The following is a 21083-nucleotide window of genomic DNA, read 5'->3' as shown; positions in this document are numbered from 1 at the left end:
GGTCATGATCCCAGGGTCCTGGGATCGAGCCCCACATCGGGCCCTCTACTTGGCGGGGAGCCTGCTTCTTCCTCTCTCTCTGCCTGCCTCTCTGCCTACTTGTGATCTCTGTCTGTCAAATAAATAAATAAAATCTTAAAAAAAAAAAAATAAAATTATCCCTGTAATGTTGTAATTACTTAGACTAGAGGAATCCTGATTGCCTAATATTTAAAGATATGCTTATTGTTTGATAAATTCATAATTTAATGAATTGGAAATGAAATAAAAATGGCAACATCCTCTGTACACAAACTAGTTCCATATCCTTGGCTCGGATCTCCCCTAAACAAGCTGGGTGGGGATTGGGGCTGTTATCTGGTGCCAGTGGTTGGACCCCAAACAACCTGGTGGGACCTCTGTGAATCCCCGTGTATACCTGTAAAACAGATAATAGTAGACACTTGCATTCTGCGGAATTGTGCTGAGCACCAGTTCTTTCCTTGGCTGGGCTGAGCCTACTGATAAGCCCACTGAAGGCACTCTTCATTTCTACTGGTGTTGTTTCCTTCAAGCCTTCACTTTTGACCTTTCCATAGTTTCCATCTCTCCACTTACATTATCCATCTATTCCTGCATTTTGTCTTTTTCCACTAGAGCCCTTAACATCTTTCTTAATTATTGTTATTTTACATCCTGATAGTTCCAACCTCAGTGTCCTATGTGATTGTCATTGTGATGATTGCTTTGTGTGTCCTCAGATTTTCTTTTTTTCTTGCCTTTTGACATGCCTTGTCAGTTGCTGCTGAAAGCCAGACATATGTTTGGTAACAGGAAGTAAGGTAAACAGGAGGTTCGGGCTGAACTTGCTTGCTGTAGTTATGGACGCCAGAGACTTCAGATTCCTCCCGTGCACTAGTTTTCGTCTCTTCTCCAAACTTTGTGCTCTGGTGAGTATTCTTCACAGAGAGTCTCTGTCTTGCATCTCCGTTAGCTGTAACCCAGTGTTGTTACACTGCAGCTCCATTGATGCCGTGTCAGGTGTGCGAGGGCAGGAGCATACTATATCTTCCAGTGAAATCTCAGTCTTCGGTGGGAGAGTCTCAGGAGCACATCTCTACCGCTGTAGTTTCTTTTACTTCCTGACCCCAACTGCCTACCCTGGCTGCGGCATTCTCAGTGTATTTCCCTGAAACCCTAGCACCTGTTGACTATGACCTCTCACTTAGGTGAGAGAAGAAGGCTAGAGCGACCTGGAATGGGAGCAGTGTCCTTCACCCAGCTGGAAAGAGCTCTAGCAGCTTTACTCCTGGTAGTATATGTCTTTGTAGGGAAAAGGCTCTGTGTATATTTCATAATGGTTATGTTTCTGGTCGTATGACAACTCCTCTTCCTCTGCTCCATGCTAACAACCGAAAAACAGAGAAATGCCAGTTAACTGAGTGCATGTTGGACACAACCAGGATGGAGTCCATGGAGTCAGGGCCAAGGGGACAGGAATTAGGTTGACTGCGTGCCTCCACATCCTAGACTGGGGGACCCCGTGCAGGTGTGAGTACAGACTGACATGGTAGGCCTCTTGCTCACTTATTTGTTTGGGGGATTTGGTACAGCCTTAGCCTCTGCTGACAAGGGAGCACCATGTTGGGGAGCAGGTCTAGGTGGTGGGTATACCTGGACTGCAACCCCTTGGAGGGAACACATTGCTGTCATCAAATAGCACATTAACAAGACATTTCAAAGACATGTGGCCAAGTCAGGACACATTAAGGGGGGTCTGGTGTTAAAGGACCTAGGAGAAAGAGATGAAGGCTGAGGGGAAAGGATGAGACATGAGGCCACGGAAGTTGGGCACAGCAAGGGGCTGGGTATTAGGAGAGAAAAGGAGAGTGGAAGGACATTCCGGAGTGTCTACTGTTTGAAAAGACACAACAACAAGCCCAAATGGAGTAATTTGTCCCCATCAAGATGGCAAACTAAGACAATTGAACCAATGTGCCAAAGTAAGAGAATATGAATAAGTTCCTTAATATATATGCAAGCTCCCTGTCCCCACACCCCAATACACTAAATAAAAGTTTTCTAGGGGGCGCCTGGGTGGCTCAGTGGGTTAAGCCGCTTCCTTCGGCTCAGGTCATGATCTCAGGGTCCTGGGATCGAGTCCCGCATCGGGCTCTCTCCTCAGAAGGGAGCCTGCTTCCTCCTCTCTCTCTCTGCCTGCCTCTCTGCCTACTTGTAATCTCTCTCTGTCAAATAAATAAATGAATCTTTAAAAAAAAAAAAAAAGTTTTCTAGGGAGCCTGGGGAAGCTCTGTCCGTTAAACACCTTACTCTTAATCTCGGCTCAAGTCATGATCTCAGTGTCCTGGGATCGAGCACCACATTGGGCTACCTTTCCCACTCTTCCGTCCTCTCTCCCTCTCTCTCCCAAATAAATACATAAAATCCACCCCCCCCCCCCAAAAAAAAAAACGCAACATGGAAGAATAGGAGTCTGAGCTTAGGCCCAAGCTAGGTCAGGCTGACCTGAGTTTGCAGCTCGGTTCCTCTGACTATAACCTGCATGACCTTGGGCCCTGATGTCCCATGATTTTGGTTTCTTCACATCTCAAGTACTGGACTGAGATTGCACAGCTTGTGGTTTTGGGGAGTATCAACATTCAGCCCCTGGCCCAGGCAGCTTTGCATTAATGTTGGGCACCTCCATGACTTATGGAAAACACTTCACCTGTCTTGGGCCACACCATTAACAGTGTTATAGCCCTACACACGTGGGAGCCAGAAAGTGCCTCTAGCCACCAGCGTCCTCTCCCACTCCATCCCAGTTCAGAGGGTTCCATTCTTTTTTTTTATATATATATTTTATTCATTTATTTGACAGATGGAGATCACAAGTAGGCAGAGAGGCAGGCAGAGAGAGAGAGAGGAAAGGAAGCAGGCTCCCCACTGAGCAGAGAGCCCAATGGTGGCTCGATCCCAGGACCCTGGGATCATGACCTGAGCTGAAGGCAGAGGCTTTAACCCACTGAGCCACCCAGGCACCCGGAGGGTTCCATTCTTGACTGCTGCAGGAACCAGAATGTCACCTCCTCCTGCCCTACCTTTCATCTCTCAGGGCAGCTGGCTGCTAGTGTGCACGGTTATGAGGAAGCTGGTACCTCGGGCAATACCTCAGGTGGCCAGCCTCGGCATGTAGGATAGGGAGAGGGAGTGGCCCAAGTGCCCAGAGCAAATCACCTGGCACCTGGGACCTCCTGGTTTAACCACATGGCAATGGAATGGTGACATTTACACAGAGCTGTCTAATAACAAAACCAAAGCAACTTAACGAGTTCGATGTATCTTGTTCAAGGGAAAACCATCCGTGGATTCTGCGTGTCTAGCGTCTCAGAGTACTGGAGCATTCTTTTAAAGGGATTGGGGACCCCAATGAATGAATGAACTTTATCATGGCCTACCTTGTTTGAGCTACTGTTTTTAGCTTTTCGCATATGTTCACTCATTTACAGCTCATGACCCCTGTGAGGCGGGTGCTGTTGCTGCTGTGTTTGTACCTGTCCCAGGACAGCATAGGAGGAATAGTGTGGCTGGACACCAGCTTGCTCTGCAGTTCTTATACTTCACTGGTGCCCTCTCCCACTTACTCTCCATGATGATAAAATCATCATAATAAAGCCACTGACCAGGTTGGGTGGATTTGAGGGTCTTTGGAAGGAGAGGAAATATCCTTAGGTGGTGGCAGTGGAAGGAACTTAAGCACGTGACCAGAGTTTCTGGTGCCTAAGCCAGCCTCCCCATTGACACCAAATCACTATAGCCCTGCTGCTTAACCTCAGTCTGCAGGTGCCTGCTCTGAAGCAGGAACAAAGGGAGGCAACCTTGTCACGGTGACCGCCTAATCGGGTGCCAGGGCTTTAGGAACCAGGAGTGTTATGGAGAGTGAGATGGAAAACATAAGAAGCCTTGGTTATTTTCAGCAGCATACTGAAAGTACAGCAGAGCAAAGTGTTATTAAAGTACATTCCAAGGGAGAAGCAGGCCAGTCAAGGGAGACAATGGCCCCAGAAACTCCAGGGTGTGGGCTTTATAGCAATTTTTTAAAAAGATCTGATTTTATTTATTTTAAAGATTTTATTTATTTATCAGAGAGGGGGCGGAGAGAGAGCACAGGCAGACAGAATGGCAGGCAGAGGCAGAGGGAGAAGCAGGCTCCCTGCCGAGCAAGGAGCCCGACGTGGGACTCGATCCCAGGACGCTGGGATCATGACCCGAGCCGAAGGCAGCTGCTTAACCAACTGAGCCACCCAGGCGTCCCTTATTTATTTATTTGATACAGAGAGAGAGAGGTCACAACTAGGCAGAGAAGCAGTCAGAGAGAGAAAGAGGAAGTAGGCTCCCTGCTGAGCAGAGAGCCCGATGTGGGGCTCCATACCAGGACCCTGCGATCATGACCTGAGCTGAAGGCAGAGGCTTAACCCACTGAGCCACCCAGGTGCCCGTACAACAATTTTTTTTGTGGTGGATTCTAGGGTCGTCTCATTTGAGTGACAGGCCTGGATTATATAATAACCAGCCAACTAAGCCTGTCCTTTCCTGCATTCAAAATGCCTACATGGGGGTGCCTAGGTAGCTCTTTTCTCTAAATAAATAAATGAATAAAATCTTAACAACAACGCCCTCAAGCCTACAAATGCGTGCACCCTAGGAGATCTCAACAGGATTTCTGTTCTAGAGACACAGGTCACATAAGGACAAACAGCTGCTTTTGCATAAGGGCAATCAGCACACCACACTTAACTCTTCCTCTTCTGGGTTGTAACCACAGACAAACTGCTGGATAGGTGGGAGGGGGCGGGCCCTGGGCAGGCCTGGGTTGCAGTGGGGTACCTGGTCAGGACACCTAAGGTCCATCCTCCCATTGCTCATGCCTAACCTCTAGCAGGAGCTGTGGATTTCCTGGCTTGAGACCGTCAGGCAGTATTGAAGTTTTCCTTCTGGTCCCTGAGGAGGCCACATTTGGACTCAGAGTCTATAACCCCCCGGCACGGTGCTAGGCCCTGCTGAGTACACCGAGGGACCTGAAGGCGTTTTCCTTGCCAGACAGGAATTTATTTATTTATTTATTTTTAAAAATATTTATTTATTTGACAGACAGAGACCACAAGTAGGCAGAGAGAGAGAGGAGGAAGCAGGCACCCCGTGGAGCAGAGAGCCCAATGGGGGCTTGATTCCAGGACCCTGGGATCATAACCTGAGCTAAAGGCAGAAGCTTTAACCCACTGAGTCACCCAGGCGCTCCCTGGCAGGAATTTAAAATCACATTACTTCATCTTACAACACAGGATAATTAGAAGAGTTTGCCTTCACTAAATATTGAATTCTGTAGTTCTACGTGGACTGGTGCAGCCGGCCCTTGAGCTGTGGCAGACCCTCACTGCCCTGTGACGGTCAACAGACACCTACCCTACAGCTCAGCTATTCTTTGAGGGATTTACCCACGGAAATGAAAGCCCATGACCACAAAATCCTAGTACGTGAGGGGCACCTCTGTAGAGCGTGTGAATCTTGAACTTGGGGTCAGGAATTTAAGCCTACATTGTGTATAGAGATTGTTTAAATAAAGAATCTTTTTAAAAATTTCTTTTAAAAATCCTGGTACATAAATATTCATAAGCACCTTTATCCATAACAGCTAAAAGTTGGAGACAGCTCTGATGGATAACAACTGGTGAGTGGAATAAACACGTAGTAGTACAGTAGTATCTCCTACAATGAGGTACAACTCAGTAAGGGATGACACAATGGTATGTTACCACATGGATCCATCTCCCAAAATTCTGGTGAGTGAAAGAACACACAAAACAGTCCATACAGTACAGATTATCCCCTTCATATGACGTGCTAGAAAAGACAACCCTAACCGATAGTGGCAGAAAGCAAGTCCTCAGTAGTGGCCTGACACTTGGGTTGGAGGAGATGGAGTTGGAAATTAACGAAAAGTAAACTTTAGATGTGATGAGAACATTCAGTATTTTAAGTGTGGCCATTTCATATGTATATGCATTTAAAAAACTCACCTATACATTTAAAAGAGCATTTTGGGGCATCAGGCTGGCTTAGACAGTAGAGCATCTGAATCTTGATCTCCAGGTTGTGAATTTGAGCCCCACGCTGGGTGTAGAGATTACTTTTAAGAATTAGGAGCGGGCGCCTGGGTGGCTCGGTGGGTTAAGCCGCTGCCTTCGGCTCGGGTCATGATCTCAGGGTCCTGGGATCGAGTCCCGCATCGGGCTCTCTGCTCAGCAGGGAGCCTGCTTCCTCTTCTCTCTCTCTCTGCCTGCCTCTCTGCCTACTTGTGATCTCTCTCTTTAAGAAAAATAAAATAAAAATTAAAAAAAAGATTTTATTTATTTATTTGACAGAGAGAAATCACAAGTAGGCAGAGAGGCAGGCAGAGAGAGAGAGAGAGAGGGAAGCAGGCTTCCTGCAGAGCAGAGAGCCCAATGCGGGGCTCGATCCCAGGACCCTGAGATCATGACCTGAGCGGAAGGCAGTGGCTTAACCCACTGAGCCACCCAGGCGCCCCTAAGCATCCAACTCTTGAGATCAGTTCTGGCCACGATCTCAAGGTGACCAACAAGCACTGATTTCTCCTTGCAGACACTTCTATTTGTTGGGCATCTGTGTAGTCTCCCTTCAGGGTGAGTCAGGTGGTTAAGGAGGGTGGCACTCTTTAGGAAGGCTGACCCCCAGCTGCTGCATTTGAAGGGCTTCTCTGCAGTGTGGGCATTGGGTACTGCCCAATATTGGGGCTGGGGAGGAAGGCCTTCCTGAACTTGGTGTTCCTTCACGGCTGCCTATCACAGTAGGTGGCTGGGTGTTAGGTCATGGCTGTCCAGGACATCCTTACGTGTGCATAGCTTTCCTGTAGTATGTGCTCATCACAGGTGAGAGGTCTCTCTCCATATCGAAGTCAACTGTCTCAGATGAAGGTTTCAGTGGAACCAGAATTCTCTCCTCATGTGCAGTTTCTGCACAGGGTCTGTCTCCATGCTTCTCCAGGGATAAAGTCTCTGAAGACTTAACCACCTGTGTTACAGGGGTGGACTGTCCGGCTAGAAGGACCAGCATTGGGAGTTCAGACCTGTGATACGATTTTTCTAAAAACATCTTATTCCAACAGTACCTCATCTTCTCTTCCACATGAATCACCTGAAAATCGGGAAATGCCCTTTCCATAGGCCGTGGTAGGTGGGTGAGGATGGATCCATCATTACATGGTGTCTAATAAGCTAAGAGCTGATTCCCTGTGTTTATAAGAAACTAAGGGGGCTGGGATCAGGGGCAAAGAGCAGATCCTGTCGCTACGGGCCAGACCAGTGCGAAGTATCTCAACAGAGTCAAAGATTCAATGTAGCTGGCAGGATCTGCTGCTCGGCCTCCGTGAACACAGCTCAGTAGGAATGCTGGGACAGGCAGACACTGTGCAGAAAATGCCCAGACACGATGTAACATCCTCCACCTCTTAGGATCGGGCTTCTGAAGATTCTTTACCAGTGCATGAACACACCCGAACAGCTAAACAGAAGCTGGTGCCAGAGGAGCCAGGATAGGGAGAGCAGTTATAAGATGGAACTGGAGGTCGGAGAGGTAGGAACCAGACATCAGAAGGACGAGACAGGAGGACAGAATGTTCAGAAAGGTGTAAAAAGTTGGACTGAGGTTGGCACGATGACTTTGGCAACAGGACAGTGATGTGGTACAGGACCACGGACAGGTATAATTCAACCTAAACCAGGCCTCAGCCCAGTCCCAAATTTCACTCAGCAAGGCCCACCTCTCCTGGAACACTCTTGTAATGGCTAGAATTGCAACTTCCCGTCTAGATAACTAGCACTCATTGCCATGCTCTGGCAAAATGACTTTGTGGGATGGAGTGGCCACAAGTCCTGTGGAGGACAGGGCAGGTAAGGGGCCTGCCCTGACTGTGTGACCTTTCTGCAGAAGTCAAGAAGCTTGCTTCATCTTTACCATTAGTGAGGAAGAAGGAGGAAGGATGTTACAAAATGAAACATTGAGAGGGGTTTTTCAGGAATAGCCAGGGGGTGCCCCTGGCCTTTTGTTCAATCTGTCCCTTGTAAGCAATGACAATAGGACCCCCAGAGACTGGCATTGGAAGTTTTAAGGAAGTATCTGCTGGAGAAAGAAAGCAGAATCCATGGCACAGAGAGACCCTGTTATAGAGGCAAACCCAAAAAGGTTGTTGGAAAGAGGGAGAGAACCTTGACCCTTCTCCCCAGGCCCCAAGCCTAGGGCAGCAAAGATGGAGTGGCTCAGGAAGAGCCTAAGGGAGTACCCATCGCCCAACCTGAATGCCTACAACTCTGAAAAGGAACACATAAAAAAGAGACACAGGAGATCCCTCAGGAAGGCGGTGAACATGAAGTCATCCAACATCACGACCTGGCACAGAATCCTCTGAGCCAGTGAAGAGTCTCCATCCTCCTAAGAGAGGTCCACGGCCACGTCCTTGAAGGTCACCAGGCCCTGCAGTGAGGAAGACGGCTGACGATCCTGCAGCGCACATGAGTAGGTATCTTCGAGCCCCAGGCCTAGAACCCAGGGCACCTCACTCTCTCTCCTCTAACACCTCCCAGATACACTAACTCCTCCAGCTTACCCTCTTCTTCAGGCCTCTATTTCACAGGGGATGCTAGTCTACCAACATCAGGGCCTTCTCCTTCTCCCAAGACCCACTGGCCACTGCATTGCAGCCACTGTGTCATAAAGTAGGAGGGGAAGTGGATATCATTCAGTCTGTGTATGCCCTACTTCCAAGTGGTTCCCTGGACACACCCCACAATGTGACCCCAGGTTCAAACTTTCCCCTAGGGCCCCAGCACCAAGCCCTTGTACCCCCTGTCCTGCCTGACTCATGACAGATTCATCCATTTGCGACAGCTCCTTTCCCACACCTCTAGGTCCTCTTCTTTCTGCTGTCCTTGGATGAGCCCTCTCAACTCTCCCCAGGCCGCTCCGCACATGGCAGCCAGTGAGCCTGGAAATGATAACCAGGACCCAATTCCCAGCTGGTCTTGCAACAAAACCTCCAATGTCACTCAGGGCTAAGGAATGCCCCTGGTCCTTTGTTCAAGCCTTCCCCACCTGTCACTGTCCTCTGCTCCATCTCCCAGCTACAAACACATGGATTCCCAAATACCTCTGGCTCTCTTACACCTCTGCCTTTGCTTTTCTTAACCTCTTACCAGGCTTGTCCTACCTGTTCCACCGCAGGACAATCCTTCCAGTCCCAGTAGCTCCACTATCATGGTGGATAGTACATCCTGACCCCGCACTTGCAGGAGACTGAACCATCATCTATACCAGCATGACTACAAGGACTGCAGTCCCAGTGTGGAGCCTTGTAGTGTGCAGAACCTTCCGGGACCCCTCCCTGTAACATGCTCTCACCATCTGTCCTCCTTGGGACCACCATCTCCTAAGTCTGATCCAGGGCCACTTCACCAGTCTAGGGCATTATTACAAGCCTGGACTATTGCTGAATGAGGCTGGTGCTTAACTAGTGCCTCTAAGTCCAGTGGCTGTATCTCATTCCTACTGTCCTCTAGACCCAAACTTCCTCTCATGTGACTCCTGGGCCTTGGTTGTCTCCCAGCCTCTTCCAGCTGAGCCTCCACATCTGACCCCTTCTTTCCCACTGTTGCTTTCAGATCCTTCAATTCAGCTTCTCCATCCTGGTCAGCATCATCTTGCCCCCTAACTTCCCAAGAAGTTAATCCTTAATCCCTGAACCTGTGAGTATGTTACTTTATGTGGAAAGAGATATGTCACAGAAAAAAAAAAAAAAAAGACGTTGCAGTTATGATTAGGTTAAAGATCTTGGAATGGAGAGATTATCCTGGACTATTCAGGTGGGCCCTAAATGGAATCACAAGCATTCTCATAAGGGAGAAACAAGAAGGTCAAAGGAAATCAAACACCTTTTCATGACAAAAACTCTCAAGAGAACTAGCAATATAAGGAAATTTCTTCAACATGATAAAGGGCACTTGTGAAAAATCTCCAGCTAACATACTTAAAGGTGGAAGACAGAAAGCTTGCACACTGAGATCAGGAATAAGACAACGATGCTCACTTGCATCACTGCCACTTGATGTTGCCAATTGATCTTGCCAGAGAAATTAAGTAAGAAACAGAATAAAGGCATCCTGATTGGAAAGGAGGAAGCAAAAATATCTCTATACATAGATGATATAAAAATTCCAAAGAATCCATAGGAAAGCTACTGGAGCTAATAAACAAATTTAGCAAAGTTGCAGGGTACAGAATTAACACAGAAAAAATCCAAGTGCTCCTATATGCCAGCAATATACAATCTAAAAAGGAAATTAAGGAAGCTATATTTACAATAGGATCTAAAAGGATACAGTAACTATAATAATACATTGAGGCATGGGTTAAAGCCTCTGCCTTCAGCTCAGGTCATAATCTCAGGGTCCTGGGATCGAGCCCCGCATCGGGCTCTCTGCTCGGCAGGGAGCCTGCTTCCCTTCCTCTCTCGCTGCCTGCCTCTCTGCCTACTTGTGATCTCTGTCTGTCAAATGAATAAAAAAAATTTTTAATCTTTAAAAAAATACACTGAGGTGAAACACTGTGCACTGAAATCTAGAAAACATCATTGAAGGAAATTAAAAATATCTAAATAAAGGGAAAGTCATCCCATATTAGTGGACAGGAAGACTTAACGTTGTTAAAATGTCAGTGCTACCCAAAACTACAGATTCAATGCAATTCCCTTCAAAATTCCAACATCCCTCTTATGTAGAAATGAAAAAGCTGATCCTCAAATTCATATGAAACTACAAAGGACCCCAAACAGCTGAAACAAACCTGAAAAAGAACAAAATCACACTTTCTGATTTTTTTTTTTTAAAGATTTTTATTTATTTGACAGACAGATCACAAGTAGGCAGAGAGGCAGGCAGAGAGAGAGGAGGAAGCAGGCTCCCTGCTGAGCAGACAGCCTGATGTGAGGCTCGACCCCAGGACCCTGGGATCATGACCTGAGCCGAAGGCAGAGGCTTTAACCACTGAGCCACCCAGGCGCCCACACTTTCTGATTTTAAAACTTACTACAAAGCTGTAATAATCAAAACAGTGTGATAGTGGCATATACACTAGTGGACAGACACATACACCAATGGAAGAGACTTGAAAGTCCAGAAATAGGCCTATATAACTATGGTTAATTGATATTTTACAAGGGTGTCAATTCCATTCGATTGGTATTGAATCTTCAAAAGATGGTGCTGAGACGACTGGGTATCCTCATACAAAAGAATGAAGGTATACCCCTAAACTCATACCATACACAAAAAATTAACTCAAAATGAATCAACAGCATAAATATAAGAGCTAAAAACCATAAAATTCTTAGAAGACAACATAAGGATGAATCTCAATGACCTTTGATAATGGCCTTGAATTTTTTTTTAAGATTTTATTTATTTATTTGACAGGCAGAGATCACAAGTAGGGGGAGAGGCAGGCAGAGAGAGAGGAGGAAGCAGATTCCCTGCTGAGCAGAGAGCCCGATGTGGGGCTTGATCCCAGGACCTTGGGATCATGACCTAAGCCGAAGGCAGAGGCTTTAACCCACTGAGCCACCCAGTCGCCCCAATGATCTTGAATTTGTGACACCAATAGCTTAAGTAACAAAATAAAAAATAAACTGGGGGCACCTGGGTGACTCAGTTGGTTAAGTGTCTGACTCTTGAATCTAGCATAGGTCATGATCTCAGGGTTGTGAGATCAACTCCTGAGTCAGGCTCTGTGCTGAGTGTGAAGTCAGATTAAGACTCTCTCTCTCTTTCTCCCTCTGTCCTTCCCCCTTCCTCTCTCTCTCTCTCTTTTTTTTAAGACTTTATTTATTCATTTAATAGAGAGAGAGAGAGAGATCACAAGTAGGCAGAGAGGCAAGCAGAGAGAGGAGGAAGCAGGCTCACCGCCGAGCAGAGAGCCCCATGAGGGGCTCGATCCCAGGACCCTGGGATCATGACCTGAGCCGAAGGCAGAGGCTCAACCAACTGAGCCACCCAGGTGTCCCCACTTCCTCGCTTAAAAAAATTAAAATAAATTTTAAAAAAGATAAACTGGACTTCATCAAAATTTAAAATGTTTGTACATCAAAAGGTATTCATTACAAGCAGAGTAAAAAACCTACCCAAGAATGGGAGAAAATACTTGCAAATCACTTATTTGATGAAGTTTAATATCCAGAATACATAAAGAATTTAAATACAAAAGAACCCAATTAAAAAATGGACAAAAGACTTGAACAGATATTTCTCTAAACAAGATATTCACATGGCCAATAAGCACATGAAAAGATGCTCATTAGTCTTTAGAGGAATGCAAATCAAAAGACACCATTTCAAACCTACTAGGATTGCTATCATGAAAAAAAAAAAAAAGAAAAAGAATGGTTCAGATGTGGAAAAATGGACCCTCATATGTTGCTGGATAGACTGTAAAGCAGTGTAGCCATTATGGAGAATAGTTCAGCAGTTTCTCAGAAAGTTAAAGATAGAATTACCGTATCACCCAGCAGTTTCACTCCTAGGTATATACCCAAAGATTTGAAAACAGGGACTCAAACAGATACTTTTATGCCAGTGTTCATTGCTCATTAATCATAATGGGTAAAAAGGTGGAAACAACCCAAGAGTCCCTGAGCAGATGAAAGGACAAAATGTGTCTTGTCATACAATGAGATATTGTTCACCTATCAAAAAGAATGATGTACTGGTAAGTGTTACAACATGGATAAACCTTGAAAACAGCTGCTAAGTGAAATTATCCAGACACAAAAGGACAAGAGTAGTTAAAGGAAATCACTAGAATAGGCAAATTCGTAGGGGTAGAAAGTAGATTAGTAGTTAACAGGGTGGGGGCACCTGGGTGACTCAGTGGGTTAAGCTGCTGCCTTGGGCTATGGTCATGGTTTCAGTGTCCTGGGATTGGGCCCCGCATCGGGCTCTTTGTTCAGTGGGGAGCCTGCTTCTCTCTCTGCCTCTGCCTGTCTCTCTGCCTGCTTGTGCTCTCTGTCAAGTAAGTAAATAAATACAATCTTAAAAAAAAATAAGTTAACAGGGTGCACGGAGTACTGGGTGTAGTACATAAACAATGAATTTTGGAACACTGAAAAGAAATTTAAAAATAAATAAATAAATTTTTAAAAGATTCAAAAAAAATTAAAAATAAAGAAGAAGTTGACAGGGGCCAGGGAAAGGAGGAATGGGGAGTTATTGTTTAATGGGCAAAGTTGCTGCTTGGGTGATGGAAAACTTTTGGAAATAGGTAGTGGTGATGGTTTTACAATATTATGAATATAATTAATGTCATGGGACTGTACATTAAAAATGGTTAAAATGAAAACTACTGTGTTTTAACTACTGTGTTTTAAATACACTACTTCGTATTTAACCACAATTTTTAGTGTAGTAGTAATTATAATCTGAAATTACTTTCCCCCCCCAAAAAAACCTGTTTTAGATTCCTCTGCTATCCGAAAATTGTCAGTGAAAAAACACATTTTTGTGGAAAAAGAAAGTCAAAAGAGGAGGTAGGAGATGCAGCAACAGAACAGAAGTAAGAAGTTGGAGGGATGTGAGGAAAGGAAGTCAAGCGCCAAGGAATGAAGGCTCCCTCAATAAGCTGAAAAAGGTAATGAACAGATTTTCTCCTAGAGCCTCAAAAGAAACTAGCTATGGTAACACCTTGATTTTTGCCCATCTAAATTAATTTCATCTGGCCTCCAGAATTGGAAGAGGAAAGAAAGAATGAAAGAAAGAAAGAATGAATTGGAAGAGTAAACTTGTGTCGTTTTAAGCCAGTCGGTTGGTTTATGGTAATTTATTACAGCAGCAATAAGAAACTAGCACAATCCCTGCATAGTTCACATATCCTAAAATGCAGGATTTTAGAGGTGGGCAGGCACTTGTCCCCTCTGGGGATTTGGAGCCCTAGTGTTACCAGCTTTCCACCCTGTTTGGTACTCCTGTCACTAGCACTGAGGCCCGAGGGAATCCCATTTGCAGACAGGTTAGTGGGCATCTTTGGAGTCATTAGATTCTGCCTACCACAGTACAAGAATATACTTTTTAAAAAATTTTCAACACTGGGGTGCCTGGGTGGCTCAGTGGGTTAAGCCGCTGCCTTAGGCTCGGGTCATGATCTCGGGGTCCTAGGATCGAGTCCCACATCAGGCTCTCTGCTCGGCGGGGAGCCTGCTTCCCTTCCTCTCTGTCTACTTGTGATCTCTCTGTCAAATAAATAAATAAAAATCTTAAAAAAAAAAAATTTCGGGCGCCTGGGTGGCTCAGTTGGTTGAGCAACTGCCTTCAGCTCAGGTCACGGTCCTGGAGTCCCAGGATGGAGTCCTGCATCGGGCTCCCAGCTCCATGGGGGAGTCTGCTTCTCCCTCTGACCTTCTCACCTCTCATGTTCTCTCTGTCTCTCTCTCAGATAAATAAATAAAATCTTTAAAAAAAGCCATATACACACTGCGTATATGGCTACTTGCAAAGTCAGGATGAGGACATTTTATTCTTTGATAGATGTCAACAATGATTCTCGAAAGACGCGTTTCCAACTTGCCTTCCCCTGGCAGTGCTATGAGAGCCTTGGGATGATGATGATGATGATAAGGATAACAACAGCTGTCTTGTTTATTTATTTTTTATTTTTTATAAACATAATTTTTATCCCCAGTGTCTTATTTAGTAGTGTTAGCCTTACAAATAGAAGTTACTTTACCAGCAAAAATGGGATTATTTGGGAATAGGAGAGAATTACAATTCTGGACATGCAAGATACAGCAAAACTATAGGCAAATGTAACAAAGGAGAAGAACGTTATTGTACAGAGAGGACGAAGGGGGTTAGGAGGGGCTGTTCTGAAGGAAAGTCCAGCGGAGAAGGTCCAGGGTGACAATGGGCTCTCGCCGGCTGAGGCACAGGGCCCACTCACTGCTGTAGGAGATGCAGTGCGCGTCTTTTCGTCGGGGCCTGTAGCTGAGGATTCTTGGCTGTTGAAGCTGCTTCTGTCGGTAATTCTTGACTCGCAGCCGTACCAAGCGAGAGCTCGCCCTTTCACACTTTAGTAGGACTCCCTTTCCTGGGTTTCACAGCACTACGTGCCTGGCCTGTGCTAAATACTTCTCCTGTCACTTCTCGAGAGGAGAGGTGCAGCAGTGACCAAATCTCGTCACCGGATTTCGAGTTAGAGCTGCTTCTGGGAGCGCGTCCGAATCCCCGAGGGACTGTCCAGCACGGAATGTTCAGGCTCATCCCAGAAGGTTCTGACCGGGGAAATGAAGAAGTGAAGCTGTGCCCCAGAGGCCCCCTCCGGGCTGGTCCTCCCTCCAGAGCGCGGGCCCTGCATCTCTGCGGGAGGAACCCGGGGTAGCCCTGTCAGAGAAAGCGTAAACACAGCACTGCCCCTCAGAACTGCGGGCTCCCCGTCCCAGCAGCCCTTGCGGGGCCACTCGGGCGTTGCCAAGCGGAACGCGCGGACGCCCTACGCGAGGCCTGTGCGCGGCAGAAACTACAACGACCAGAAGGCCACGGGGACGGCGGCGACCCGCCACCAATCCCAGCACCGAAGAGAGCTATATCCCGCGGCTCCCCGGGCTTCCGGCGCGTCTCCCTAGAGCACGTTCGTTCGTCGTGCCCTTGCCCCGCCCTCGGGGAGCTGAGCTCCGGCAGGCACCTCCTTGGGACCCAGCCGGGGGGCGGGAAGGCTGGGATGAGCTGCCCCGCTCCGTCCTAGCCGTGATCTCTGGTAACGGGGCTGTCCTCTTCCCTCCGCATTCGCCCGCCGTCCCCTCTGAGGCCCCGATTGCGACGGGCGGCGGGCGCCTGCCCGGCGGAGGTGTGGGCATCGGCTGCGCACTCAGGGCCTGCCCGGGTCCCATGGCGGCGGTGGCGCTGGTGGATCTGGCGCGGGTGAGTGGGGTCCACAGTAGAAGGGAGTGGGGAGTCGCTGGACCCCTCCTCCGCCTTCACTTCTTTTGCTGCTGCGACCCTCAGATCACCCCAAGCCTGAGGTCCTGAGTCCCGGCCGTAGTTTCTGTGGGAATTTTCACGATTCTGGAATCCAGTGGGACAAGATGTGGAAAGCTCTTTCAGGCACAGGGACCGGGATGTGCAAATGCTCAGAGAAGAGACTGAGCTGGGAGTATTCGGGGAACCACAGGCCTCCGTTATTTATGTCCGGTGGGCCGGAGTCAGGCCGGAACATGGCAGCCTGGGGAGCTTGGCCTGAAGATGGTGGGAGCCACGGAAGGTTTGGAGTAGAGATGTTCACAGGCTCCCTTTGGCTGCAGAGCGGAAAACAGAGGTAGGGTGGGGTAGGAGGTGAAGTTGAGGGGGCAGAAAGGGAGGCTCATAAGGATGCTCTTTTACTAGGTTAGGTGGGTGATGGTGTCATGGCCTGGAGTTGGGAGAAATGGTTGGATTTTGGATCTTTCAAGTCAGCCAGATTTTGTGATGAGCAGAGAAGTGGAGGAGCCTGTGCTAGTTCCATGGATTTTGGCCTTGGTTACTAGGTGGAACTGAAGGGCATCCAGTGAGATGGAGAGGTTGCTGGGTGGAGCAGGTTTCAGGGAGGATCAGGAGGCAGATTTTGACCCTGTCCAGGCTGAGATGTCCTAAAGACTTCCTAAGGGGCAGCTGGACATGGCAGGTCTAAGTTATGCTGAGGAATTCAGCTTGGAGACCTCCAGTCAGCAGCAGTCAGACAGTGAGCTGCAGTGGAGCTCTGGCTCACATTTGAGAGGGGTCATCTTTAGCTTATGGTGAAGATGTCCTACAGTGGCATCTGAGGATTGGGTGGCTGGCCTGGGTACTGGACGGGGTCGATGGGTGTCACAAAGTCAGATGAAGGGAGGAGGAGCCACAAGAGAATGTGTGTGTGAGAAGGGGTCCAGAAAGTGACCAAGATCCCTGGAACAGAGGCTAAGGCATATTGGAGACACAAGTAACATGACAGTGGAACTGGGACTCGTGTTTAGTCACCTCTCTGTGGGCTCACAGGCATTTCTTGGCCACCCTCTTTGGGGTCTGAGTGTTTCAGTCAGGATGACAAGTTAGCTCAGTGGCAGTAGGCTGAGTGTCCTAGGCTTGGGGTGGGGGTGGGGGCGTTGCATCAGAAGGAAAGAGGAATACTGAGGCTGGTGAGGGGACAGCATGAATAAAGGCAGAGAGACTTGGAGGTCCCAGAAGTCTTTGTGGCCTAGTCTGGATGGCTAAGGGTTAAAGGTAGGAATAGGACCAGTTAGAGAAACTGAAGGAAAGCTGGGTGCCACCTCTGGAAATGGGGACTTTTGAAAGTCTGGGTCAGGATGGGATCCTGGTTGACCTCACCAAGTTAGCCACATTTTGGACACCATTTGCAGAGTGATCTGTAGGCTTGCTGGGAGGAAGAATGGGCCATGGGATAGTGGTGGGATCTGGAGATGTGTGGTACAAAGATGGATATGCACATGCAGGGGCATATGAATTGATGGACTGGAGTCCTGGTACTGGGGGCCTACACGAGATGAGCCCCAGTTTTGTTGTTCTGGGAGGCAGGATCTGGGGAGCCAGGAGAATCATCTGGTAGGAGGCAGTGAGGCCCAACGACCAGGCCCTGACCTTGTGGCAACTATCTGCCCACCTCCCTGCTGTGTGAAGGAGGACACAGTGATCAGTGGGACACGAAAAGACAATGGCCCCCATGGCTTTAGAGCTCAGGGAGAAGGGTGACCTAGGAGTTTGTTGGCAGGGTTGATTTGAGAGTCAGAGACTACCTACTAGAAAGATGGCAGCACGTAGGGTCACAGGCCCAGGTCTGGATGGGTTCATCTGTGGGGTTTTTTTGTAGTTTTCTTGCTGCCCTGTCCTCACCATGGCTGACTTAGCTGTCTTCACCATGACAGGACTGGGGGACCTTTGAGGACGTGGCCATATACTTCTTCCAGGAGGAGTGGGAGCTCCTTGATGAAACTCAGAGGTGCCTGTACCACAATGTGATGCTGGAGACCCTGGTGCTTGTGGCCTCAATGGGTAAGGCCCTCCCACCCCAGCTTGCTGTTCTGATCTCTGTCCTTCCTCTTCTCCCGGGAACAGCTCTGTGTTCTGACAGCTGAGCAGATAGCCTCTGGGCTATCTGCTATGTGTGCAGAGCTGGGGCAAAGGCACAGCCTGCTCCTTCCCCTGAGGAGCCCTAATATCTGCTTCCCTTCCTGTAGAAGGGTTCAGGACCGAGGGGCTCAGTCGGTTGCCTGAGTTTGTCTAGATAAGTGGGACCTCTGTGCCCAGGTTCTTCCCTCCCACTTTTTTATATCAGACATTTCCAGGAGCTGGGCTACGTCATGGACTGTAGACATGGACATCATCACTACCTGAGGCTGGGCTCTTCCAGGAGATGCTCCTCACAGGCTTATTTTGTAACACTGGGTTTTCTCCCTAGTTGCGGAGATGATGAGAGCTCCCTCTCGTCTATCACAGGGTAGGTTGCCCTTGGCTGAGCCAGCCACTCACCCACTCTGTCTTTTTCCCAGGACTTAGAACTTTCAGGTCCTGCATGGTTGCTCACCTGGAACAGGACAGAGAAGGCTGGGAGCCTGACAGGGTGCACATAGCTCCATATACCACAGAAGAGGCTGGGAGGGGGTCTGCCTCTGATGAGTGGGAACTGGTGCAGACGTGACGCTGGGGCTGGGTTCACACTGTACTACCTGCCCTGTATCCACTGGCCTTTGCTGCTGGGGCCAGTACCCATACCTTACTCCATTTTCCTTCCTTGTTTTAGACAACACATTCTTGCCATTTCCACTTTGTCTGTGTACAGTGCTCTGATCGGTGTCTTCCTTATTCCCCTCCACTCCTCCTTTTACAGGGATGTCCCACCTTAGCCCACAGCCAGTGTATTATGAGATGTGCATATATCCTCATAGAGGCTTTAAGCACCAGATGCCTGGTTGCAGCTGGATTTTCCTGCGCTCATGGAGACTCTTGTGACCCTTGTTCCTGTCTGAGATCTGGGGCCTGCCTGTATTGGGTCCTGCTGAGAGCTGAGAGGTTGCAGTTCTTGCCTCTCCTCCTAGCCAGAACCCTCACGTGTGTTCTCACGTCCTGGATCTTCACCTTCACTGGCTTTCCTAGGCCCTGTCCTGCACCACAAGCTCTACCTCCCCCTGACTTGATCCTGCAGACTCACTCCTAAATTTGTCAGATCCACATCTGGGAGGGGACTGCCCCCTCCCAACAAAGCCCATATATACTTTGCTGGTATTTCTCTGCTTTCAGGTTGCTGGTGTGGAGTGGAGGAAGCCCCTCTTGAACAGGGTGTTTCTGTAGAAGGAGCGTACCATTTCAGGACCCCTAAGGCATATCCTTCCACCCTGAAGGCCAACATCTGTGACATGTGTGGCTTGGTCTCAAAGACATTACACTTGGCTAAGTGTCAGGGAAATCACCCTACGCAGAAACCAGACAAGTGTGAGGCATGTGGGAGAGGCTTCTGGCTCAGAATAAGCTCTCACCAGTGCCAGCAGGAGCCCAGTAGAGAAAAACGCTTCACAGGCAGCAAACGTGCTAAGGATGTCCTGGACGGCCTCGACCTCCTGCAGCACCGGACCACCCACAGCATGGGGAAGCCACACGGGCACCAGGCACCAGCAGCAGCAGAGAGGCCACACCACACAGAAGTCCTTCAAGTGCAGCAGCTGTGGGAACAGCTTTCTGAAGGCTCTCATGCTCCTAGACCACCTGCTCACTCATTCCAGAGAGACCCTGCCACAGGGAAATGCCCCTGAAGAGCATGCCACCACTGTTCGTTACCCGAAAACGCCACTGGAGAGACACCCTGTGTGTGTAAGGAATGTGGGAAGGCCTTCAGCCACCTTTTGAAACTGAGGACACATGAGAAAGTTCCTACTGGAAAAGTGTATCACGGTTGCAGTGAGTGTGGGATAGCCTTCACCCAGAAGTACACACTCACTCAGCAGTGGAGAGTCCACTGAAGAATGGCCTTATGCCTGTGGCCACTGTGGGAAGACCTTCACTTGCAGCTTCAGTGTCGCTCACCATCAGGAAGTTACGACAAAGAAAGGCCTTGTAAGTGCAGACCGTGCCAGAGAGTCTACAGCTGCATCACCAGTTTTGTGGAGCACCAGAAAATACATACTGGGGCAAGACTTTGTACGTGCAGTGAATGCGGGAAAGCCTTCATTAGCAGTTCTCATCTTCATTGGCATCAGAAAGTTCACAACAGGGGCGTCTGGGTGGCTCAGTGGGTTAAAGCTCTGCCTTCAACTCAAGTCATGATCCCAGGGTCCTGGGATCCAGCCTCACATCAGGCTCTCCACTCAGCAGGGAGCCTGCTTCCCCCTTTCTCTGCCTGCCTCTCTGCCTACTTGTGATCTCTGTCAAACAGTGTGGGAAAGCCTTCAGCTGGCCCTCTAATCTTGTTGCACACCAGCGAATCCATACTGGAGAAAAGCCTTATGAGTGTGAAAAAGCTTTCAGCTATAGCTCCAACCTTGTTACATACCAGATAGTTCACACTGGAAAGAGGCCTTACAAGTGCAGCCAACGTGGGAGAGCCTTCAGTACAAGATCCAACCTCAGTCGGCACCAGAGAGTTCACATTGAAGAAAAGTCTTATGCGTGTACTGAGTGTGGAAAAGCTTTCCGCTATAGGTCAGACCTCTCTCAGCACCAGAAAGGTCACCGGAAAAGAGCCATCTGAGTGCAGTGGACATAGGAATACCTTCAGCCAGAGCCCCAGCCTCACTCAGCACCACAAAGTTTATACCAAAGAAAAGTCTAAGGAGTGTATCAAATGTGGAAAACCACTAACTAACTGGGGCATTTTCTTTGTTCACCTTAAGAGCCCACATCAGGTTCTCTGCTCAGTGGGGAACCTGCTTCCCCCTCTCTTTCTGCCTGCCTCTCTGCCTACTTGTGATCTCCATCTGTCAAATAAATAAAATCCTTTTTTTAAAAAAGAGTTCACTCCTGAGAAAACTTATGTGA

General features: G+C 48.3%; 2 protein-coding genes across 4 annotated transcripts in view; one reads left to right on the top strand and one right to left on the bottom strand.

The window, feature by feature from the left end:
• Positions 1-21083, bottom strand: part of LOC132005122 (zinc finger protein 324A-like) — a 37556-nt gene that overhangs the window by 6684 nt on the left and 9789 nt on the right. The gene's annotated exons all lie outside the window — the stretch shown is intronic.
• On the top strand, positions 15925-21057 carry LOC132005150 (zinc finger protein 773-like). Of its 3 annotated transcripts, none has more exons than XM_059381988.1 (3): positions 15925-16007; positions 17981-18107; positions 19353-21057. In XM_059381988.1, the coding sequence occupies exons 1-3, from the start codon at positions 15975-15977 to the stop codon at positions 19859-19861; spliced, it is 669 nt and encodes a 222-aa protein (XP_059237971.1). In that variant the 5' UTR covers positions 15925-15974; the 3' UTR covers positions 19862-21057. The 3 variants fall into 3 exon arrangements, 2 of the variants coding, with proteins under 2 accessions (XP_059237971.1, XP_059237972.1); XM_059381989.1 differs by lacking the exon at positions 19353-21057 and adding an exon at positions 18943-19259; XR_009400738.1 differs by lacking the exon at positions 15925-16007 and adding an exon at positions 16312-16401.

This window comes from Mustela nigripes, chromosome 17, assembly GCF_022355385.1.
Source record: "Mustela nigripes isolate SB6536 chromosome 17, MUSNIG.SB6536, whole genome shotgun sequence".
Classification (NCBI taxonomy): domain Eukaryota; kingdom Metazoa; phylum Chordata; class Mammalia; order Carnivora; family Mustelidae; genus Mustela; species Mustela nigripes.
This window is presented reverse-complemented; position numbering and strand designations above follow the sequence as displayed.